The sequence below is a fragment of the Octodon degus genome, unplaced genomic scaffold (assembly GCF_000260255.1).
Source record: "Octodon degus isolate 3935 unplaced genomic scaffold, OctDeg1.0 scaffold00227, whole genome shotgun sequence".
Lineage (NCBI taxonomy): Eukaryota > Metazoa > Chordata > Mammalia > Rodentia > Octodontidae > Octodon > Octodon degus.
This window is the reverse complement of record NW_004524803.1, coordinates 1,853,406-1,879,033: the sequence shown is the minus strand read 5'-3', so window position 1 is coordinate 1,879,033 and position 25,628 is coordinate 1,853,406. Positions and strand designations below refer to the sequence as shown.

Genomic DNA, 25,628 nt, shown 5'->3' with positions numbered 1-25,628 from the left:
TACATTCAGAGACAGATTATGCCAAAGAATCCAGAGGGAAGAAAGATGAGTATGTAAGAGTTCATTAGATGAATATATGTACCTCCTGTTAGAGATGTGTAGTACCTCAGGACATTTTCAGGGTTTATTAAAAGGTATCTTAGAAATGTCAGCAGTAGCAGAAACCATCTTCGGGATCAGAGGATTAAGGAGTGTGTGTGGCTCGGTGGTACTGTGTGTGTTCAGCATGCCCAGAACCACAGAAAATAAAAGCAGGTTTTATTCCTCTTCTCCTACGAAGTTTAAAAATGGGTTTTTCTTCTTTCCACTGAGGCCTCAGCAGGAGGGCTCCAAGGCCTTTGTGGCTGGGAGGAGCCACCTGGTGGCTGACCAGAAGCTTCGGGGCCCACCTTGGTTCCGGCTCTGGAACTGACCATTGGCTGAGCGGGTCCTGGTGGCTTTGCCAGGGCTTTCTTCTGGAGGTTGCTGACCGTGCTGGTCATCGGCTCCTTCGGTTCCTCACATGCAGAGCTTTTGCAGAGTGATGGGAGTGGGTTTTGCTTCCACAGCTGTCTGCCTTTGGGCCGTTCATAACTTGTATTTTCAGTTGGAGTGTGGATTATACCTCTTGCGCTCTCCTTGGCCTGTCAGTAGTGTTAAGGATTGTGGAGAAGTGGGTAAACGCAGATGCTTAAGAAAAGGTGCTGGTAAAGTCGGCCACCAGGACTGGACACCACATTACTTCCTCACAGAGCATCATACTTTGTGTAATTAACTATCTTCTGGTGTAATAACTCTCTTCACTGTTTATCCCAAATTTATATACTGTTCTTGTTTGAAAGTGAGTTTAAAACATTCATCATTCAGTAAGTATTAACTTGGAATTTTTACTGTCAGGGCTATGAAATGGAAATGCCAGTGGCAATACATTAACTGTACTTGGGTTTTCAGTGGATGGAAAAATTAAAAGTGGGAGAATTTACCATTTTTAACCTAAATGAACATGTTTTGCAGACTTTCCTCCGACAGTTGGTCCGTGCTACCGATGGCAGACACATGCCCTCTGAGGTCTAAAGCCTCCCTGCTCCTGAGTATACGATGGCTTTCTTGTGGCTTCAGCTGAGTTGCGCCAAGGCAGGATTCCGATAACTTGTTGTCATAGGTTACGTTTCGTCTTTACTGGAGATAGTTTCCCGTTTCCATCATGTTCATTTTGTTGTTCTTTTGTTCCTTTCCCCGTTTCCAGTTCTTCCTCCAGTGCTGGTTCCAAGACACAGCGAATATAACCCTCAACACAGCCTCCTGGCTCAGTTCCGGACCTCGGGACAGAATGAGCCTCACATGCCGCTCAACGCCACCTTCCCGGATTCTTTCCCGCAACCCAGCAGCCACCCATTTCCTCATTCCCCGAACAGCAGTTACCCAAACTCTCCTGGAAGCAGCAGCAGCACCTACCCTCACTCTCCTACCAGCTCAGACCCAGGCAGCCCTTTCCAGATGCCAGGTAGGGGCAGTGTTGCGGGTGTGCTGTGTGTGGTCAGACCAGGTGGTGCCAGCTAGCGCTGGGGGAGGGGCGGGGTCCGCCCCGCATGGCAGGAGCTTCTTAACTCTGGAATATGCACTGTGCTCTGGTGCTCGGGGCTAGCATTTGTGGGAGATTCGCAGCCACGGAAGCAAAGATCTTGTTTCATCTCTCAGGCACTGAAGCTTAAATTAGCTGTATTTTCCCCTTGTTTTTAAAAAACTTTTGAAACAGCTGCATCCTTTGGGTGTGGCCTAATTGTCACAGTCTTTCTCCTGATAAAAGAAAGAGAAAAGTAGCCTGTTAAACAGTATGTTGTTAGAAGAAGCACAGCTTCAGTTAGCCTCTGTTCAGACTTGGAAGAAACCCTGCTCTAAGTGCAGCCTCAGAGAAGGAGCACACACTCCTGTTTAAGTAAATTTGTGTAAATAGTGATGTAGTCCTGAGAAACATACTTCAACAACAAAGGAATTGCAGCGAAGTACTGGAAACCATCTGCTTGTTTAATTTAGCAAAGACAAAAGAACGATTATTTTCTTTTTTCAGACATAACTGATGGTGTAATAGTTATCAAAATAAATGATTAATTAAGACATTACATTATTCAAATTATAGGTTAATAAACAAGCATTTCAGAAAAAATAGTATTAAATTTCTTGGCAGTAGACCCCAAAGATGCTCTTGTACTTGAACTATTTCAACATTTTGGGGAGGGAAAACATGTTTTTTGGCTACTTAAAATGTTAAGTAAATTTGAAATCATCAGCATTGCACTTTCAGAAATTGAAAAGTAGGTCACAGCTTATATATTTTTGATGCTTTTATTACTCCCTTTTATTTTAAGGGACTTTATTTTGCATTGTGCTGTTTGCTTTTTCAATCCAAAACTGGGATGAATATGGAAGATAAGAGAAGTTTAAAAATCACACTGATAGTATTTGGTGACTTTCGGCCCACCCCACTCCAAGTAAACCCTGTGCATTGATGGACAGTTTAGTGGTGAGAAGATCAGTTCCAGAAGAGTTTTGAGCAGTGGCAACCCCAGGTGAACTCCAGTGAAAAACTTGCAGATCATTGCTTGAATTCCCACTTTGTTCTTGGCTGTCAGGGATTCAAGGACAGGCCAAGCAGAAGAAATACGGAAAAGGGAGAGGAGGAAGCACCTGTGGGAGTGGTAGGACAGCACCAATAATTAGCTGGTCCCGCTGAGAGGTGCTGACGCCACAGATTGCCCCTGAGATGTTCACCAGCTTATTGGCAGAAATTCACTAGATTCATCAGAGGCTGCCTTTGCTAAAGCGGAGTCAGCCTTGCAGCACGGGGGGAAAGCTGAAAATGAAGCAGTGGGAGAAAGAGCAAAGGAAGTGTCCCCATGAGGTCTCTGAAGTCCCATCTCTGTGCCAAGACCCCGCTTGTGAGCAGCTGGGATGGTGGGAAATTGCAGAGGAGCCCCAGGGGCATGGTAGTGGCTGTCCCGCGAGTGCTGTGGGCACGTGGCCACGCGTTCCTGAGCCCCAAAGGGAAATTTGGTCCCCGTGGTTCTGTCACTCATGCCAATGGGCTCAGGAAAAACAGAGGCGTGAACTGCAAAAGAGCGTTTATAAGAAAAGAGCAGACTTGTGTTAGTGTTTTTTGTTTCAAAAATCATTTTGCTTGTCAGCTCATGGTGTGCTCCTCAGAAGAAGCCTGTGTGTACATTCTGAGACATGAGATAGTGGAATAAACTGATTTGTCCTCTGTTATTTTGTTCAGTTTATGGATTTTAAAGCCAGCAGTTAACTGAGTAGGGAGAAGATAACAGATTGCTTAAGTTCTTGAAAAATTAACAGTCTAAATCAGTAGGCAGTAATGAAACCCAGAAGGTCAATTCCTAAAAGCCTCTAGGTATTGTGTAAGGGCTCCTGAAAACTCCTTTTCTTAATAAGTGCCATATTTGATAGCTTTCACATATTTTTTCTTCTTTTTTATGTATTTAGTACAGGGTCTCATTACACAGATTGGACTCGTAGTGACCCTCCTGTTTTCAGCCTCCCAAGAGCTGGGATTACAGGTGCACACCACCATGCCCAGTCTCAGTCTCGGTCTCAGTGATCTACAGGGGCAGGGCCGGCACAGCATGCCAGGGATTGAACCCTGATCCCTGCACCTGGCTAAGCAGGCGCTTTAGTCTGCTGAGCTATCTGGCCAGCCCAGCTTTGACATGTGTTACACCCACTAGTAAAAGTGAAATACAAATCCTCTCAAAGTGGACTGCAGGACAGCATTGTTTAGTTGTGTTAGAATGGCATGATCCTAGATAGATGACTCGGGGGCGGTAATCATTTTCAGAAGTTGTACACCAAAGCCAGTGACTATAATGTCTAGTCTTTTGATGAAATTAACATGTCAACATGTGAACTTCATTTCACAAGAGAATATATTTCAAGCATACTTTTTAACCTTTGCAGCTGATACGCCTCCACCTGCCTACTTGCCTCCTGAAGACCCCATGACCCAGGATGGCTCTCAGCCAATGGACACAAATATGATGGCACCCTCACTGGCCTCCGAAATCAATAGAGGAGGTAAGATGAGTTGCTACTCGTGTCCTCTTTTAGAGTCTAAGGTAGCAGCCCCCAGCCTCTTCAGTACCATGGAAGATTACTTTTTTCACAAATAGGTTTTGGGAGAGTTCATGTACACTGCACTTATTCTGCACTTTTTTCCTGCTAGTATTCCATTTAGATTCATGCAAAAGCAGTGCAGCCTAGATCCTGGCTTGTGCAGTTAATGGAGAGGTTTGCTGTCTCGCAAGATCTGGGCCGCTGCTGGTCTGACAGGAGGCAGAGCTCAGGTGGGGAGGCAGAGCTCTCAGTGCCCAGGAAGCTCCACTCACCTCCCACTGTGCAGCCGCTTCCAGCAGCCACAGACCAGTGCCAGAGCCTCTGGGCTTGGGGCCCGTGACCCAAAGTCTGTCCCTCCAAATGTTAGTTTCTCTCATAAAAGATGGCTATTAGAGATAGGAGCCAAGCTGGATGGGAAACAAACAGTCTTTGGATAATATGCCTTTTAAGCAAATGCACTGTCTTAATTGTCAAAAGTCCAGGTGGAATTGTGCAGTCACCTTTGTGGCCCTTCAGTATTGAATGATTTACGGTTGGTGACGTGAAGGGTGTTGTTAAGCGGGCCGTGTGCTGGGGAAACAGCTAGCGTGACACTGCAGTGAAGTTGGCAACCCTGGCTTTCAGCTTTAGGGATCACATGACTGGAGTTTCTGTGTTTTGTGGTTAGAAAAGAGATCTTGAAGTCCTGTTTTCTAGGGGCCGGGGAGATGGCTCAGTGGAATAAGCACTTCCCTGGCAAGCACAAAGGCCTGAGTTCAGTCCCTGGTTCCGCCAAAAAAAAAAAAAAAAAAAAAAGAAGTAGTCCTGTTTTCCAGCCCTTCACCTACATATGCCTGCAGCTACCTACTAGCATTTGTTTCTTGGTGTATTTTCTTCTAACTGAAATAAAAGTATAGCAAGAAATTGGGGATTGAACCCAAGGCCTTTGCACTGAGCTACATCTCCAACCCATTTTTATTTATTTATTTATATTTTTTTTTTGAGACAGGATTCTGCTAAATTGCTCAGGCTAGGATCAAACTTGGGATCCCCTTACCTCTGCCTCCTAGAATGCTGGGATTATAGGAGTGGACTGCCACATCTGGCTTGATGAGTACTGAAATTTTGATGATGTTTGTCCCATACAGTAATAATAGCTGCATGTTATTATATGCTTTTGTCCAAATCCATGGACTTTACCACACCAAGAACGAATCTTAACCTGAATTGTAGACTTGGGTGATAATTATGTATCGTTATAGACTCGCTGGTTGTAGGAAGTATACCACACTAATGGGAGGTATTGATTAACAGAGGAGGCTGCGCATTTGCAGGGGCGGGATGCACGTGGGAGGGAAATATCTGTACTTCATCCTCAATTTTGCTGTGAACCTAACCCTGCTCTTTAAAAGTTATTTTTTTAAAACTGATGATGGGCTCACAGGCCCTTTATAGCTCACATACTTTTTTTTTTTTTTTTTTTGTGAACCAGGGATTGAACTCAGGCCCTTGCACTTGCCAGGCAAGCACTTATTCCACTGAGCTATCTCCCCGGCCCCATAGCTCACATACTTTTGAGATTTGTGTTTGGAAATAGAACGGCAGAACGAAATGGGCACAGTGCTATCTGTGTGCTGTTACGAGTGTGGGGACCCTGGAACCATTGTCATTAAGAGGTTGATGTCAGGAAGTGTATGTAGCTTTAAGATTTCTTTCTTTTAAATCACCTTTATAAATTTCCCTGTTTGGGTAAATTTACAACCAGTATTTTCATAAGGAAGAAAACATTGACCTTTTACCTGTTGTAGTTAATGGTTTTCTTAGAGCAGAGGTCAGCAGACTATTTAGCCTGCTACCTGTTTGTAAATAAAGCTTTATTGGAACACAGCTGTGTTCATTCATTGTATGGTATCTGTGATTGCTTTTGCAGCACAAAGGCAGTTTTGATAAAGACCATATGTCCCACAAAATGTTTCTGATCTCTTACAGAAAAAAATGTGCAAGCCTCTGACTTAGATGAGTATATTTTAAGTAATCTGGATAACTGATAAAAAGCCTTTTATTATTGATTTTACAACCTTCTTTAACATGTTACCTACAAGTCACTAATATTTTGCTCTTTGAAGTACAGTAGATTGACAAAAAAGTTGCTTATCAAGTGTAAAATAGTGTGTTTTCCGATGACCTACTTAAGTGTATAAAGCAACAGAGGTATGGGTTTTCAAATTGTCATTTTCCTTTTCTTTATCAAATTCTAAAGTGCATTTTATTATTTGTGGAGATTGCTGTTAACACAGAGGCACTTCTCCCTTAACAGTGCCTTTGATGTGAATTTTCTTTCAGTTTTTTGATTGTGCTCCCAAGACTTCATAAACCTCAGATCATTATATATTGGTGCCCTGCAGATACTACGGTTTGTATTCCTGAATCTCTAAAGCAGCAGTACGAGAGGTTTTACTACAGAAGGAACTTATCTTTAAAACCTTTTAGTTGCAAGTGTTTAGAAGTGTGTTCTGTTTGGAGATTTGTTAGTCTTAAGAGATTTGACTTAACAAGCTGCATCCTGTCAGTGAAGTTGGGTGATTTCCATTGTTGGCCCATTCTGGGAATGGAGAGACAAAACACACCTGCTCTGCATGACTTAAAGCAAATATAAGGAAGTTAGCGTGAAATCTGGAGGAGAGAGATATGATTCATTCTGGAAGAATGGCCAGCTGGCAAGATTGCTTCCTGAGTTTGAGAACTGCAGCAGAAATGGAGCTATGATCATTATTGGCAACTTGATACGAAGTGAAGCAGCTTCTCATCAATAATTAAAAACTCATTTTTGTTGCTTAAAAAAAGCACAGGTGTACTGAGGCTTCACCAAAAGTAAGTCTTTTTAATGCCAGCACCTGTGGCCGAGCTCTGAGCCTGTCTTGCTCTCAGCCCTCTTGTTTTTCACTTGTAACTTGTTGTGTTTCTTTACACGGTGAGCCAGTCTGTGGGAGGGGTGCTTTCCACCTCTGCATACTAAGGAGCAAATGGCGTGTGGTTAGTGTTCTGCAAGCGCTGCTGCTAGGCTTGCCTAGCTGGTGCTTTGCTTTTCTGATGGTAATTGCAGAAAATTGTTTTCCAATTAAGGGGGAATGTCACACTTAATAGAAAGTGCCTGCCTAAGATATTATAGAAAAGGTTTAGATGTTATAATCTCAGTTGCCCTTCCACATCTTCATTCAGGATCCTGAGCCAGCTTTATGTCACTGTAGTTTTTGAGAGCCTGAGGCACAAACCGTGGTTGATAGAACCTTTTCTTTTTTCCAGATGTTCAGGCAGTTGCTTATGAGGAACCAAAACACTGGTGCTCTATTGTCTACTATGAGCTCAATAACCGTGTGGGTGAAGCGTTCCATGCCTCCTCCACAAGCGTGTTGGTGGATGGCTTCACTGATCCTTCCAACAATAAGAACCGCTTCTGCCTTGGGCTGCTCTCCAACGTTAACCGAAATTCCACTATTGAAAACACCAGGCGGCATATTGGAAAAGGTGAGTCTTCCTTCTGACCTCTGTTGTTGATCTGTTGTGTCCTTCTTCCCCAAGAGATCATTCGTGTGGTGAACTCACATCGTTCAGTAGCTGCTGTTCAGAAATATTTTCAAATTTGTGTTGTTTGGAAGTTTTTCCAATCAATAATTTTTATGGTACCCCCACTCTTCAAATATTGCATCAGCTGAAATTGTGATTTGTTGTTTTGGGGGCACTGTTCTGTCTTATGTTTTGCTATGGAAGAATCTCTTTAGTAGATTCAATTATTTAGTAATGGATAAGTGAAACAGTTCTGTATCTTTTAGATGAAAGATTAAACACACCACAATGACTATATTTATTATGTATTGCAAACATATACTCATCTCTTTAATTAAGCAAGTGACTAAATGTATGGCTGTTGCTCAATGCCTGGTTTTCACTGTGGAATAAGGGACATGTGTACATGAAGAAAAGCCAAAAAAAATGTTGTCGAAGAAATCTTAATTTTAATAATGTGTATGTACATGTGTATATGTTCTCATGTATATTGTGTGTCTATATGAACCTATCTGTATGCATCTAAACATACGATTTCTGATCTGTCTGCTGAACACCGCAAGAAGAAGACATTTCACAGTGAAAAGCACGTCTTGCATCTAGATCATCAGTTCTAATGCCATTTCCCACTAAGGGACCAGGGCACCTTAGAGAACAGCTGGCCTCTCAGGCTGGGTCAGGATGTGCTTGGACCATCTGTTGGTGGAAAGTAAAGAAATGCTGGTGAAAGTGATGGGCCTGCAGCAGTGCTAGCAAGGAGGGGCTTCTCCTATGTGGCTTTCAGTCTGAGTACAAGAGAGCCATGCTGTGTCCGCGGGGGATTTGTCAAGGAGCCTGGACAAATGGGTGTATCCTGTATGCTTTAAATTCTCTCTAGGTTAGTTATGCGTAAGGTAGTGTAAGTGCTATGTAAATAAGTATACACTGTTTGGTTAAATTTATAGGAACAATTTGAATCATGACAAAGTAGAAAATGTTCAGTACAGAAGCAAATTTAATTTTTTTTATCTTGAGAATTATTGAATCTATGGATTCATAATCTGCAGTTACTATGCAACAACTGTAATTAAGTGCAGGTAATTAAAATAATGCAAATTAATGAATTTTAATCCATTTAAAATAATACTAATTCAGATGTTCATAACCATAGTAAATAGATTAAGTACATGGATTGAGAAGGCCAACAGGTAAATGTATAGTGAGCTGTAGAGTTAGAGAATTGGCATTTTATGGTCAACACAATAAGGAATCAGACAAGAATCATCAATTAAAGTAAATATATATGAACTTTTCTTAATGATAAGAATCAGGATATTAGAATGGTTTTAAGTATTTCCCCACAAACTGCCTGTTAGTTATAGGGACAATAAAAGGCTATAATTACACAGTGGAGAAATCATCTAATTTTGTAATTGTATAATTGATCCTTGTGTTGACTGGGGACCAAACAGCGCTGCTAATGAGAGACAAATGTAAATCATACACCTCCAGGTGGACGCCCAGAGAAGGCTGGAGTGCCATCTCTGTAGAATTCCAGCTGGGAGTACAGATCTCAACCTGTCCAGAGGAAATGTCAGATAAAACCTAAAGGAGGAGCATTCTGGTTTTATTTTTATTTTTTCATCTATATATTTGGTACAGGGTCTCGCTACACAGTTTGGACTCGTAATGATCCTCCTGTTTTCAGCCTCCCTAGTGCTGGGATTACAGGCGTGTGCCACCATGCCTGAACTCTTATCACTGGCTCAGCGTGCCTGGCGGGTGGGGCTGGCATAGCATGTGTTGCCAGGAATTGAACCCTGACCCCTCCACTTGCCTAAGCAAGCGCTTAGTCCGCTGAGCTATCTTGCTTGCCCTTGATATTTTCTTAATATGATTAAAGGAAACAAAACCTAAACAACACATTTAGTGATGAAAAGCTCAAAGTTTGTTTCACAAGGGCTGGCAGTATAGCTCAGCAGACTAAGCACTTGCTTAGTTCAGTGCAGGGGCCAGGGTTCGATCCCTGGCACCACATGCCACACCTGCTCCACCCCCAGGTGCACTGAGCTGGTGATGGTGTCCGGGCGTGGTGGCACATGCCAGTAATCCCAGCACTAGGGAGGCAGAAATCAGGAAGATCACTACAAGTCCAAGCTTCGTAATGAGACCCTACACACAAAAAAACCAAAAATTTTTAAAAGTTGGGTTCATAAATATCTTTCTATGGTTTGCAAACCTCTGAAATAGTATAGAAACCCAATTTTGCCTTTAGGATAGAAAGACTTTTCTTTGAATTGTAAAGTGGTTATTCTCATGTGGTGAAAAGCCATTGTACAGTTTCCTCTTAGAAAAAGAGAAAGAAAATAAGGATTCTGGGAGTGCTGTAGTTTAAAATTGTTCCAGATTTCCTGAATAATTTACCAAAATATAGAGTTCGAGATACTGGAAATAAGCCAGGATTATCCTTATTTGCAGATGATAGGATTAGTTGATATTCTTCAGATAAATTCTTGAAGTGAATTTGCACATCAGAGGCTTTTGAGATATTTAGCGAAATTACTTTTCAGAAAGCTCTTCACCCTCCTACCTGAAGTACACAAGTGTCTCTCCTTTCAACCATGCTAGTATGATGGCTGAGCATTGTGTATTCAAATATCATTGCTATCTTGAAATCTCCAAAGAATCCGTTTTGTTGTTTTTGAGACAGGGTCTCACTATGTAATTCAGGCTGACCTTATGCTCACTATGTAGTCCAGAGTGGTCCCGAATTCGCAGCGATCCTCCTGCCTCAGCCTCCTGAGTGCTGGGGTTGCTGGGATGCACCACAGTGCCCAGGAAAGAGTCTGTTTTTTAAAAAACTATGTCAGGTGCCGTTAATCAGGCAGTAGCCACAATCTTAGAGAAAATGTAACAGGAGAAAAATTTAATTTCTAAGAAAGCGTACATTTCTAGAGAAGAATCTCAACCTATGATATGTGAGAATTATATAAAGGAAACCAGTATTTTGAGAGAGGAAAAGAAAATTTGAAAAGATCAGGCAGTCTGATTTCCTTAAAGGGAGGGCTTAATATTGCAAAAGCATTTTAAGATGCTCATCCTAGGGTGGAGGACAGCTCGGCAGCACGCACCTGCCTGGCAAGCACAAGGCCCTGAGTTCAATTTCTAGTACCCCCCTAAAAAAAAGATATCCTAATTTAATTTTTAGTTTAAAACATACTATAACATGTTTTTGAAAGCTGGGTAATATATTAATATATTGTTAATATTACCTAGCTAAAAAAGTGAGACTAGTTCATTATTTTAATGAATGAGTAAAGCAAAAATTCCTGATGTTGGGTTAATAAAACATTATAAAAACTGTTGACAAAACAGTAGAATAAATTAAACTCAGATTGTGTATAAAAATCTAATGTTCAGTGAACCATAAGAAATTACCAGAGTCTTCTAATAGTCCTGTAGTAGCAGTTAGCTCTTGAGCAGGCTGGGAAAGAAACCCTGGCCACATGGCATGTATACAAATAGACTGATGAATTATTTTTTGAAAGATAAAAATGGAGAAAAAAATAGATTTGATTGAAGAAGTAGAAACGTTTTAAAAATACAACAAAGACTAAGATTTGACTAAAGGATTTCAGATTTCTCTAGATTAAAAAATATATATTATGAACACAGTTAAGACAAAGGACTGCCAGGGAAATGAGTAAAAAAGTTATTTATATCCTGCGTACATTCACAGTTTATTAAAAAAATAGTAAAAATACAGAACCCCAGTGGGATACATAGGTAAGAAATACAAATGGTGAGTTCATAGGAGAAACACAGCTGGCTATTAAACTAGGAGATTAAAGCAGTCATTACTTTTTAGCAATATATTAGCGGAATTTTACTTTTGTTTAAGCTCAGATTCGATACTGGTGTGGGCCAAAGGAGACGCACTCTCCAGTGCTGTTGGTGAGGATATAAATTGAGCACGTGTTCTGCAAAGTCATTTGGCTTGAGTCAGAAACCTTCGATCCAGGGATTTAACTTCCAGGAATGTGTCCTAAGGATGTTATTAAGAGTTGTCCTGAGACATTCATCATGTCATTGTTACAGCAGAAAATTATTGCCAACACAATGGTCCGCTAATGGAAAAATCATTAAATTGTTACATCCATATAGTCAGAGGTATGTTTGTGTTTGAAAAACAATACGATGTTACCCAAAACTGAATGCAGTATTTCCAGCAATTAATGGTTAATACCTCTATTTCACTGACAAAGGGATACTATCTTCTGCTTCTTTGTAGTTTTATTTCTAAATTTTCTGAAGTGAAAATTACAATCATGGGAAAAATCTATATTTTAGTTTTCCTTATGTCAGGCTAAAGAAAAAAAAGGGTGTCTACCTTAGCAGTTACTTAATTGTTACAGAAGTGCTTACCCTTATGTGTACTTTGTACACCACACGTGTTTCGTAGGAGATAATTTGCACCTGGGGATTTGGCTCAGTGGTAGAATGCTTGCCTAGCAAGCTGGAAGTCCTGGGTTCGGTCCTTGGCACCAACACCAAAAAACAAGCTTCCCCTAAAAAGCAATTCAACCAAAAAAATATAGTAAAACCATAGAAGATAATTCTTTGATTGTGGCATGGCCAAGTTACCTAGAGGTTCCTGGTTCTAAGCCACATGGGCATGACGCTCTGTGTTGGGTGGCCTGTACACTCTGCCTAAGTGGTGTAGGGCTTTGTCCCAGGGTTTTTTCCTCATTCCTCTTTTAAAGGATAGGTCAGATGGAATCTTCTACACTCCTAGGAATTCCAGGTTTTGTAGGAAGTGTGAAGCAGCTCTAGCTTGGTGAGCTCTTACTTTGCAATCTAAGCCATTTTTCTATTATTTAGATTTTTTATTACTAGACTTTATATCTTAACAGCTCTCAGAAATACTTTGTCTGCCTCGGATTTTCTAGTTCCCCTCTACTTCTCTTTTCTGTTTTGTGGGGGTGGGATGGGGTACTGGGGATCAAACTCAGGACCTTGTGCTTGTCAGGTACGCTGAGCTATCTCCCCAGCACCCTCTCTTTTCTTGATCCTCCCTTCTCTCTAAACTTTCCCAAACAATTTAGCTCCACAGTAAGTGCAAGAGACTTACATGATGACTATGTGTAGGATCCCCAGGTATTTTTAGAGTGATGCTGCACTTTTTCGGGGGGCAGGAAGGATTACCAGGATTCAAACTCACTATCTCACACTTGTCAGGCAGGTGCTGTCCTGCTGAGTTACATACCCGGTGGAGAATAGACTTTCAACCGTGACCATATAGGCATTAAATACCAAAATGAAATTGTTGTACTTAGTAATCTTGCTTGCTTGCTTGCTTGCTTGCTTGCTTGCTTTCTTTCTTTCTTTCTTTCTTTCTTTCTTTCTTTCTTTCTTTCTTTCTTTCTTACTGGAAATTGAACCCAGGTCCTTTACGTTGAATATGACCCTTTTAAAATTTTTATTTTTAATTTTATCTTTTTTATGTTGTGACAGGATCTCATTAAGTCAAGTTGTCCAGGCTGGGCTCAACCTTGCGGTCCTTCCTCAGCCTCCTAGAGTACTGGGATTACAGGTGTGCACTACCACACCCAGCTGAAATTGTTACTCTCCAGCATTATTTTCAAGAGACTTATTCTATATTAAATTTCCTCTATTATTTCCCTACTTTGTGAGCTCCGTTTCATGGGACTTAGAGAAAGTCTAACTAGCCAAAGTTTGAATCTGTACAAATGTATATTTATATGTTGAAGCTGCACAGATGCCTTTCAGCTATAAGACAATAACCTGCCTCGTCTTTCTGCAGGAGTTCATCTTTACTACGTTGGAGGGGAGGTGTATGCCGAATGCCTCAGTGACAGCAGCATCTTTGTGCAAAGTCGGAACTGCAACTACCATCATGGATTTCATCCCACTACTGTTTGCAAAATCCCTAGTGGCTGTAGTTTAAAAATTTTTAACAATCAAGAATTTGCTCAGTTACTGGCACAATCTGTGAACCATGGTTTTGAAACAGTCTATGAGCTCACAAAAATGTGCACCATACGCATGAGCTTTGTGAAGGTGAGTGAGCATAGATTTCTATTGTGTGAGCTGAACACATTTTGCTATGCTTTCTTACATGTATAACTCTGTATCCTACTGGTATTAGGTCCATTGATCTTTAAATTTTAACAGGGATGTCAGTTACTAAGAGAAGATCATTGGAACATAGAAGTACTTATGTAGAGTCCATAGCAGTAGCTTTTAGTACCCTTTTCCTGATTCAAATAACATTATGTTAGCTACAATGATGCTCTTACAGTATAGTATGTGCTTAACCTGTGCTTTCAGTATATGATTATGTTAGGAGATAGTCATACCAGTATGTCTTCCCTTTCATTCTTTGTAGTAGTACTTGTGTGATGGTAACATTTGTTGCTTTTGATGTCAGCAATAAGCAGTGATCTCTTCATAAAAATGAAAGCTCCAAACATTAAAACTTATTTTTATTTGGTTAGTAAACTCATGTTTTTAATATAATTCAGAAATTAGTCAGATGTTGCTTAAAGATCTAGACGTTATGTGCTCGAAGCATAAATTGTAAGGTTTCGGGGTAGAGGAGGTTGAAGACATCACTGATAGGAATGGATCTTTTCGTCATCTTCGTCTCTGAGATATGAAGGGTTTCAAGATGCCATTGAAAAGTTAAAATTTTTAAAGTACTTGATTGGATTTCATGAAGTGGTGACTTCTAATAACTTGTCTCTGAATACTCAAAGATAAATTACTGTCCTGTGTTACGGAGAAGCGTAACTAATTATATAGTTGGATGAAGCAATTGCCTTTTATGTTCTGTCTTCAGAAGCTCACTTAACTTGTTGCTAAACCTGTTTGGTAATGTATTTATTAGTGAAGATAATTTCAGAACCTTTGTTAATTATTCTCTACATCAAAAGTATCTTTCTCTGAATATAATTTTTTTCTACATCTTTGAGTCATCTTACAAATTCTCAGTATGTTCTCTTACCACTTTTCTCAAAATGTAATTCAACAGTTCTTTGCAGCTCAGTCTGGTACCTCTGAAATGTTCTTAGAGCTTTTTGTTTAACCCTTTGAAGAGGTTGACCTATATATGCCACGTGTCTATGAAATACCTTTCTTACTCATTTTTAATATTCACTGTTTAATTTTTGACTGAGCATTTTGTCATTGTGAGCATCTTTGCTCATTTTACTCGTGAGCTTTCATGTGTAAAATGTGGGCTGGTGGAGCCGGCACTGTGGCCATTGCTCCTGAGCGCCTGTGGTGAGTCTGCTTATTGAAGAACCACTCTAGGAGGATTTATGGCTATAATGCTTAGCGTAGCTTTCCCCTCAGATTCATTTCATATTGATTACCCAGTCAGTTTTAACAATTGTACTTTTGTACAATATGAATAATTTACTTTCACACAAGTAAAAGCAACCTTAACACTAATAAAGAATATTTATAATGCACCAGCATGGAGATTTATGCAAGATATAATAGACATATCTGGGAAGTTAAATTTAGGGAACTGCAGATAAATCTCATAAAAAAAAACCTCCTGCTACCCTAGTAAGGAATTTATATATGTATTAGCAATAAAATAAAAAAGAAACTACACACTTTTTACAGCATTGTTCTTTGTTATCATACTTCACCCTCTGTGTACTTTAACCTTCCCCTCTCAATATCTTGGAGAAATGCATAGAACATTTTACTAACATTACTACCCAATCTTACACTGATTTTAAGATGATCATTTTTGATCATTAATATGGAAAATATATTTCATAAATATTATTTTTACCTTAAGCCCTCCCATATCCAAAATATCCAGATCAGTTCAATTAAACAAGTATTTGTAGATCATCCTTTCTGTACCATGACTCTACTGAATATTGGAAGTTAGAGATAACCACCATTCAAAGAACTTGCTGGCTAAGTTCTAGAGGCAGACCTACATATAAACATAATAGTTTATTGATGCATGAGCAACATGGTTATATATACATGCAGATGTAATTCAGCATCACAACTTCTAGAAATTTCTCATATTCAGATGTTTCTTTTAGTTAGGTAGCAGAAATGAATAGAACCCAGCCTTTTCTGATATTCTTCATGAAATAGAGCTTAATCAGAACTTCATGTTCTTTTGTTCATTCATGCCTAGAAACTTTATATCTTTGCAGTAGCAAACTTTTCTCTCTCTCTCTCTCTTTTTTTTTTTTTTTTTGCGGAACCAGGGATTGAACTCAGGCCCTTACACTTGCCAGGGAAGCGCTTATTCCACTGAGCCGTCTCCCTGGTGCCCTTTTCTCTCTTTAATGGTGGATTTTTACCTGCATTTATGCCTACCAGTTTTTGCCAGAAATTAAAAGATCAAAGGGCTGTGTTGATAAGAGGTCCTTTTTCTTGCTTTAAAATTGACTGCTGGAATAGGGAAGAAACAGATGTATTTGTAGGCTTTCCTTTCTTTTGCTGATAATAAAGTGAGAATTTAGTAATAGAATAGTATAATGAGAAATAAATATGAAAATTAAAAAATCTTCATTAAAATAATTTTATAGGGACTGGGGAGAGAGCTCAGTAGAATAAACACTTGCCTGGCAAGCTCAAGGGCCTGAGTTCAGTCCCCGGTTCTGCCCCCCCAAAAAAAATAATAATAATTTTATAATGTATCTTAAATATTAAAACTTTCATTTCCCAAGACTAATTCATAATCTGGATGCTAAATTTTGGATGGCCAACACCGAGGTATCCTTGAGATCACTGACAAATTGCATGTTTGTGCATGTATACATTTCTTGTGGGAAAAGTCCATAGCTTTAATCAGTTTCTTACTGTGTTGATGGTTTTTACTTAATAAGTTGAACACCAAGTTAAGTGAGTTTAGTGACCACTGCTACGTTACTTCTAGGGCTGGGGAGCAGAATACCACCGCCAGGATGTTACCAGCACCCCCTGCTGGATTGAGATCCATCTGCACGGCCCACTCCAATGGTTGGATAAAGTTCTCACCCAAATGGGTTCACCTCACAATCCTATTTCGTCGGTGTCTTAAATGGCCTTAGGCTTCTGCTTCTTAAAAACTATTGAGCCTTGCATGTACTTGAAGGATGGGTGAGTCAGACACGATGGAGCGCTGACAAAGGAGCCTTGATAATACTTGACCTCTGTGACCAACTGTTGGATTCAGAAATTTGAAAACTTTGGTAACATACCGTTGATATCAAGAACCTGTTTAGTTTACATTGTAACATTCTATTGTAAAATCAACTAAAATCCAGACTCTTAGCAGGATGTTATGTATAGTTAAAGGAGAGGTGGCCAAGCCAAGGACGAATTATTAGAAAAATGGTCCTAAGAGATGCTTTTGTGTTTGGCACTTTAAGGTCATCATTCGGCGGTTTAGCATTAATAGTCTTTCTGAAGTGTGTTTTTATCAGGTTTAGAGCCCATGTTCAAACTTTTCATGGGTTTTCATAATATTTTAAAGCTGTTTAGTAATGGGTTTTTTTTTAAGTAAAGGTTAATCTTTATGATATACATAGTAATCTTTCTAAAATTGTATGCTGACCATACTGCTGTCAGAATAATGCTAGGCATATGCTCTTTGCTAAATGTGTATGTACAGAATATTTGGAAGTTAAGAATTGATTAGACTAGTGAATTTAGGAACAGGAGGGTGGGGGAAGAGGGAAAGAACAACTGCAGATGTAGAATATGCTGTAAAAATTAAGTTTGTTGCCTTGAAAAAACAAACTGATGTCTGAATTTTGCTGTGTTACAATTTTTTAGAGATTTTATCCTTTTGGTTTTGTTTGTGGCATTCTTCTATTCCATCTTCTCCAAAAAGCAGTTACGCAGCTGGGTAATTGATGCAGCGGTGACCGCAAATGAGTAATTCCTGCCATTCTGAAATTGACTGCCTATATATTTCAATATCAATTGTATGGAGTGCTTGAATTTAATAAGCAGTTTTTATGGAGTTTACATTACAGAAATAGGCTTTAATTTTCAGGTGAATTGTTTGCCAAACCTAGTAACTCTGTCAAATGAGGATTTAGACCCATTTCAAACTTTTTTAATTCTTTTGTACTATGTTTGGTTTTTTTTCTTGTTAATCTTTTATATTCACTTAATGCTCTCATACATGAGTACTTTTATTCCAAAACTAGTGGGTTTTCTCTACTGGAAATTTTAAATAAACCTGTCATTATTGCTTACTTTGATTAAAAATTTGTCATTTTCCTTCTTGTATATTAGATTTAAGGTTAAGGATCAGTAAAATTTGCTACTCAGTTTGAGTTTTTTTGTCAGATATGCTCTGCCAAATAAAACAAGATACAGTGTTTATAATAGAGAGATAGGGAGCGTGAATCATGAAGAGAACAGAATCACTTTAAACCAGAAGAGAAAAGACATGTAAGACTTGGAAAAATTAATTTAAACAAAGCAGAATCTACATATGTAAGCCTTTGAATATGAGGAAATGCAGCAGCAACATCTACTGATGGGTACCACTTAGTTAACCAAAGCAACGAGTTCCTGTTTTGTGTATGAGAAGGCAGAGGTGACTAAGAAGGAGGAAACGATGGCTTTCCTAGCTTTGGTACAGCTCGGAGGACCCAGCACTCTCCCAGGCAGGGGCCAGGCGAGCCTGCCCAGCTGGGACAGATTTTGAGGATGCTTATTACGTTATAGCCCAGATACTGCCACCCTTCTCCCTTGCATTGTTACGTACTTTTCCTGAAATGTGTACCAGCCTTAAAGTGTAAGAATGCTTTTCCTTCTCACTTCATTATAAATTCAGTTTTTAAAAAAATACCTTGCTGGTTCCCCTACAAATGCAACATTTATTCTCCAAGTTATGACCATGCAAAAATTGCTTCTAAACTTATTGTCTCCAAACATGTGGTACAAGTAAAGAAACCCTGGGCCAGAAGACCTACTTGGTTATCGCAAATTCATGCCTTTTTTTTTTTTTTTTTTTTCTGAATCGCTGAACTTCTGTTTTCTCATTTGTTTAGATAATGTAATTGTGTCCGTATCACAAACTGAGATGAGGATCATTCGTATAAAAATACTGTATTTTAGAAATATAACTGCCATGCAGGTGTATAGGCCACAATTTTCTTGAACCTTCTCCTACAGTTTGTGTTTTCCATTTGTCCGAGTCATTCCTGGCATAGGTGGTCTTGATCAATGATGGTGATTGATGTGATACAATTTTAACATTAAAAATATTACTAAAAACTATGGGGCTTTACAGAAGTATAACTGGAAATTGTCTAAAAATGAATGAGCAATGAGCTGGGATTGGAATTTTTCACCCTTTTCCTAGTAGAACACTCATGTTTGCTTTCCTTGAATTCCTGTGGTTTCCTGCTGGGCAGTTATCATGAATCTTTGGGTTTAGCAGTCTGGTAGCCAACTTGAAGCTCCATCAGACAAAACACAAACTGTCCAGTCGATTGAAACCTGGTTGGGGGCGGTCTCTGGAGTTTGCAGCGTTGTACAAAGTAGGCTCTTCATGCTTAGGGACAGCTATTTATAGTACTATTATTTATAGTTTATGGCCATAGGAATCCATTAGTCTTTTGGAAATTTTTAATTAAAGGAATGAAAAAGTGAAAGCAACTACTTGCTTGATTGCTAGAAGAAAAGAAAATCAGTCCAGTTCAAACAGTGAAAAGCAGTGTGTTTCAAAATAGACATATTTTCTACCATTAAGAATCAGTAGTTGGAATGATTAGAAGTGGAAGACCCTGGTGCCACTGCCTCACTCTATCATTTAATGGAATTTAGCTCCAGAAAGTGTCTTAATTTCCTGTACTTGTTTCCTCACCTATAAAATGGAGAGAATAAAGCCTTCTATACAGAATTATGAGATTAAGTCAGTACATGCAAAGCACTTCGAACCCTTCAGTAAATAATAGCAAAGAAAAGCATTTGACTCAGCAGATATTTAAAGAAGACCTACTCGCTGTTCAAGTATTTGATAAACACAGCAGGAAATCCTGTCTCTGAGAAGCTTACAGAAAAAAGGAAGAAACCCAGCAAGCAACTCATGAGTGCTTGGCCCACTGTGTCTCAGGCACCACGTGTGAGATTTCCACACGTTGTCTCTTTCATCTTCTCAAGAACATATGAGATAATACTCCATCCTCAACTCCTGTGTCAGGCAGCTTTCTGTCAGTCTGACAAATGTATGAGCTAATGAACTTATAAAGAGAGAAGGGTTATTTGGCTCCATTTTGGAGGTTTTAGTTCATGATTGGCCAAATCAATTGTTTTAAGTCTCTGTGGAGGAGGGGACAACACATCATAGCAGAAGCTATACTCATCTCCTGACCAGAGAGCAGTGGGGAAATGGATTGGTATCCCACCACTGCCTTTGAGTGTACACCCCAGTGACCTAACTTCCACTAGGCCCCTCCTGAAAGATTTCACTTCCCAATGGGACTGCCCTGGAGACTAAGCCCTCAGCACAAGGAGCCTTTGAAGTTTGCATGTTAACTCCTATAGCTTAGGGACTAGTTGCTTCCCCAGATGTTACCATGTCCATAGCAATATCCAGAATAAGCACACAGAATGAGGTAAGGACAAATCACAGAAAAATGAGCAGGGGAGGAATATGGTGATAAGACCATGCTGTCTCAGAGGCAGCGCTAGGATGGAGAGACTCCTCCATTTCTCACAGCTTAGTGTTTATACCAGCAGGTGAGAGAACAGGGGGTCCCATGCTGATTGCTTGTTGCTAGCTCAAAGGACCATAAGCATGGAATACTGTGAAATTTCCTGGGCTGATACAACAGTATCAGAGTCATTTAGAACACTAGATATTTTTTGAAAAACTATGTTTTATTTATTGCCTGTATTTTCTTATACTGTTAATAAAAAATAATAATTAAATGCCTTGCAAATGTACCACATTCAGATTTTGCTACTGTGAGGTTTCATCTGACAGAAGGTGGGCTACTGGCTACAAAGTTAACAAAAAATGGAGATTGCACAAATTATAAGCAGTTTACTGAAAAGACTCCTTCTTACTGAGTACCTACTACAGCTTTAAAATGCTTAAGTGATTTTTGAAGGCAGTGATCCCCAAAGTAGATGCAGTAAGGAAACCTCCAACCTACAGTTTCCAGGTTCCAGAACTGAAAAGTCTCTTGGGAGATTTGGAAGCTCAGTATTAGCAACAGAAAGGAAAGGCCCAAATCCATTCAGTCTAAATGTAGCATGATAATTAAAAGCCAAAGGACTGTGAAATGTAAAGGCTTGGAAGCTGACAATCTGTAAATTGTTCCCTCTTCATCCAAAAAACCCCAAAGCAACAGAGCTTTTTATTGGTAAACATGGACTAAGGGTTGTGTTGTTTTGTTTGTTTTTAAGACTTTTTTTTTTTTTTTTGGTGGGACCGGGGATTGAACTCAGGACCCTGCTCTTGCCAGGCAATCGCTTATTTTACTGAGCTATCCCCACAGCCCTGTTTTGTTTTTAAGAGCAAGAGAAATGAGGCGTGAGCTCCTTGTCAGTTTAAGGTAGCCAGCGTGGGAGGCCAGGAGAGAGTATAACTGCCTTTCCTTGTCTTGGGTCAGGTAGAGACTGAAGGACAGTCACCTGCACTTCACCTCCATCCCCCGTGAGTTACATAGGCTTGCTTTTTCTAATGCAGTCTCTGCCACTTTCCACTGTGCCATTTCTACTGTGCCAACTGAGTTAATGTCTGAGCTTTAGTCTCATGACCCATAAAATGGAAAAATAATTGTCACTCTCTCAGAGGTCACTGTGAGGCTCTCCTGGTATGACGCACACTTAATACTTGTCCCTCAGCCATACAGTAAGCACTTAAGAGTGACTTGGCTCTAATAGTGACAGTGACCTGCCAGGCTTCATAAATACTGTCCAGTGAACGCTTTGTAGGTGGAGATAGAAGGGTTCTCGGTATCCTTTGGATATGATAGATGTTTTGGAATCCTTGCCAGTAATAACTTTTAAAACCTTAGCTACAGTGGCAAGCAGCATTATAGTGAAGGCAGGAAGAAAGGAAGAAAGGGGGGGGGGAACCCTGAGCTTTGCTAAATGTACTTTTATCGTGCTTATAAATGCCAATTTTCGTTTATTTTACTTCCTGTGTTGCCACTATCAAATTTATAGACAAGCTGCTCAGTAGGGCATCATTTACTCCAGCAGTTTCTCGCATTAAAATAATTTTATTTCTGGTTCGATTCTGATTATTCTGTCTTGAATACTAATGTCAGGCCCATGATTTCTGCTACCAGCTCAATAGGAATGAAGCTAATTTTCAGTCCGTGTCCTCCGCTGAAGGAACACGGCAGTCACGCTTTCATGACACTGTGAGTCTGCAGTCCCGCATGCCTTCACCATGACTTAGGGCATTCTTTCTGTGTAGTTCCACATCCCAAATTCTTGTTTATCCTTTTGTAGGCAAGGATTTATTTTGGTAGTGTAATGTTATCTCCTCTGGTCAGGACATGGAAGTCTTCTATTCTACTTCTGGATGCGTTTGATCTGTAACTGGGTGAACTGGCAGCCGCCTTGCCCTGGGTGTCTGCCTAAGTACACAGCGCATTCTGCCTTGGATGCTCATCGTGTATTAATAACTCACATCAAGTAAAATCCATTAATTTATGTCCCTAACAGTTTTCTTGCCCTGCCCCTGGCACTTGCTTTAATATATTTAGAAACTTAAATTAGCACAGGTCCTTTGCAGAGGAAGGAGACATAAGCCAATGTAACACTTACAGGATATATAGTTCTAATTTAGGCGCAGAGCATTAAACTTAACACCAGTAAGACACTTCTTTGAAGCTAATCCTCACATGACAGTAAAATGCTTTAAAGTTCCAACTAACGAATCCAATGCCAATGAATTGTGACATTGATCTGTCTTTAATACAGGGGTGTGTTTCTATATTTATCCTAAACTCCACTTTTATCACTCGTCCTTCATCGGGGCGTAGGATGAAGTAAGGGAGCGAGGAACATGCTTGGAGTCCACCAGACCTTATCCCAGTCTTGGCTTCTGTACTTCCTCTGCCTTAAGTGGTTCCTGGAATGTTCTCCAAATCCTGAGTCTGAATATTCTCTCTGCAAAATGGGAGACATACTCTTGAAGGACATTGTGAAGATTAAGAATGGTAAAGTGCTATTAGCTAGCGTCACCTCAGTTGATGTCTGTTAAACAATATATGTATACTTGGTTATGCTGATAGAGTGGTTTATATTTTAACCTATATTGTACATTTGAAAATTCACTGTGTCGCCTTCAAATTCAAAACACTAAAATTGCATGGCATGAAAATTATAGTTCGATAAAGCTTAACCATTTAAATTTAGAAAAATAAAATCTATTGATTCCCTTAGAAAATATGGAAATTTACTCAAGTAAATGTTTTTTTTTTTAAAAAAAAAAAAGGTAATAAAAGAAAACAGACAAGAAAAAAGTGAAAATTTTAAGTAAACTTATTTTTTAACTTTGAAATAATTAGGGGAGAAGGCTTTGTCTTTTCTTTTTGAAAAATATTTTAGAATTTTACCTTTTTTTGTGGGGGAAACCGGGGATTGAACTCAGGCCCTTGCGCTTGCCAGGGAAGCACTTACTCTACTGAGTCATCTTCCTGGCCCCTAGAATTTTACCTTTTGAAAATAATTTTTAAATTGAAATTCTAGTGCCTGTGATGTAGGTAACCAATAAATATTGATTGAAGAACTTTGTCATTTTCCATGGAAGTCTGAATGCAAGACTTAACAGAATCCAAACATTAATTACTGCTTTTGTATTGTAGGGTTATTTTATTCATTCACCACATTAGGGAATTATTGAAATTAATAATGTTTTGATAAATGAGTATAATTAGTTTTTAAATTTTGCTCCTAATTTAAAACTGGTGTCATCAATCATTAAATATGCCTGTTAAAATTAATGTAAAGACTCTGGTCTTAATGGAATAGTTAATAAGAATAATACATTTAATGGTGCTGGGGATCCCCAGGGCTCATTCCCAACTGCCCTTCTCGCTTCTGTCTGCCTTCTCCCACAAGGTGACCCCACGTCTCCCATGCTAGGGCTTTGGATGCCTCCTGTACACTGTGATTCCCAGACGTGTCTTTAGCCAGGGCATCTCTAGAAACTCCTGCATTTAAACTGACATCACCAAGGTGTCACCTCTAACTTCACACAATCAAAACTAAACTCACAATTCCCATATCGCTGCCTACCTGCCCATGTATTCTTTCCCTTCCAGGATACTCAATGACCACTATCATGTATCCGGTTGCTTAAGCCAGAAATCTTTTCTCATCCCATTTAAAGACCATCAGTAGATCCTGTCACCTCTGCCTTCAACAAAAGATAGCGTCTCACTAAATTGACTTGCCTGGTATTCAACCTCTGGGCTCAAAGGATCCTTCTGCATCACCTTCCAAGAAGCTGGGATGGTAGATGTTATGTGACTGCCCAACATGTAAAGCATTACGTTATAAAATAAAAAGTTAAAGCACTTGAATACACTTGTGACATCTTTGAGACCCACACTTATGATTTCTGAGATGTAAAATTAGTGTTTTCTGGTAGTAAGTATAATATATTCACAAGCTCTTTTTTGGCTGTTAGGTGTAATATTTCTTAGCTAAAATACTTGGTAGGCAAGAACATAGGATATAAAAGCTTTATATAAGTGATAATGTTGTTAAAACTAAGATTAAAAACTTCTTAAAAGACACACAGATAGTGTGATGGCTTACGTCTAGTTGTCCCTCTAATACCTTGTGTGGTCATAGGTATGGCCTTTTTGAAGGAAGCAGGATGTAAGGTGTGTGATGCTGGGATCAAGGATATGATTCAAACATTAAGAGTTGTGAGTGCTACTTAGTGTAAAGATGAAAAACCTGGATACAATATAAGGGACAGAAAGATGGCCATTGCTTTCTGCTTGCTGTGTATCTTCTGCCTTCTGCCTGCCCCTAACTTTTTCCTCTGTCATGCTCCTCTGCCATCCCACCTTGCCACAGAACCAGACAAATATGAAGTAAAACCTCCACCAACTGTTGTTAAAACTTTCCTCCTTTAACTTTAATGTCAAATTAGGCTCAGCAATGAGAAAAGTAACTGAGACAAAAATTGGTACCAGGAGTAGGGTCACTGCTGTGATTGTACCTGACCATGTGGTTTTGGAGCCTTTGGAGCTTGCTTGCAGGAAGAGTTTGGGAAGTTTTGGAGATAACAGCTGTACAAGCAGCTCTAGAATGCTTTATGCTGTACCTGATGGGAGATTATGGCCAAAGCTCAGAAAACCAGATTGCTGCTGGCAAAGACCAGGCTTAGGAGGTTTATGCTGAGAAAGACAACATTGACTGTTGGACTGTACATAATATGTGATATGTCTTGGGAGAAAGTTGCGGCATTTTGCTTATATCCTGAGACTAAGTGCAGTAAACTAATTCATCCTGCAGAAGAAATTTCAAAGCAGTCTAATGTAAAGGCAGCAGCATGGGCATTGTTGTGGGCTTTTAGCCAGATCTATGTTGAGAATCAAGAGCAAAGAGCCCAGCAGAATGATTTAAAACACTGTGAGCTTGGCTAAAAAAGGAAACTCCAGTAAGCTGTGGAGGAGATCTTGATTGCTGAGAGGGAAAAACAAGAAACAAAACAAAAAAATACCCCTGGAGAATAGAGAAGATGGCCTGAAGACATCAGAAAAAACAGCAGCACTCTACCTTTTGCATCCTCAAAATGGGAAAAGTGAAAGGCTGCTCTAAGAAGACTGCACCAGAGTTCATGTTTGAGAATGGCAACAGCCAAGGGAAGTTGTTTGTAGGTACTCTACCCCAAAGCCAAGAGAGAAAAAAGCCTGGCTACTGCTCTAGCTAATGGCAGATCTTGGCATCATCCACATAGTGCTGGTGTTAGGTGCATGTAGAATGCAAGAGTTGTGAGGTTAGAAAGACTTAGA

The 25,628-nt window shown here is 39.7% G+C and overlaps 1 protein-coding gene across 5 annotated transcripts in view; it reads left to right on the top strand.

The window, feature by feature from the left end:
* Smad1 (SMAD family member 1) overlaps positions 1-16,855 on the top strand; it is a 75,992-nt gene extending 59,137 nt beyond the window's left edge. For all 5 annotated transcript variants that reach the window (XM_023705729.1, XM_023705725.1, XM_023705726.1 and 2 more), the window contains 5 exons: positions 1,226-1,483; positions 3,949-4,065; positions 7,387-7,608; positions 13,451-13,707; positions 16,568-16,855. In XM_023705729.1, the coding sequence (XP_023561497.1) occupies positions 1,226-1,483; positions 3,949-4,065; positions 7,387-7,608; positions 13,451-13,707; positions 16,568-16,711 (998 nt within the window). In that variant the 3' untranslated portion in view covers positions 16,712-16,855. The remainder of the gene's footprint in view (positions 1-1,225; positions 1,484-3,948; positions 4,066-7,386; positions 7,609-13,450; positions 13,708-16,567) is intronic.
* The last annotated feature ends 8,773 nt before the right edge of the window (positions 16,856-25,628 follow it).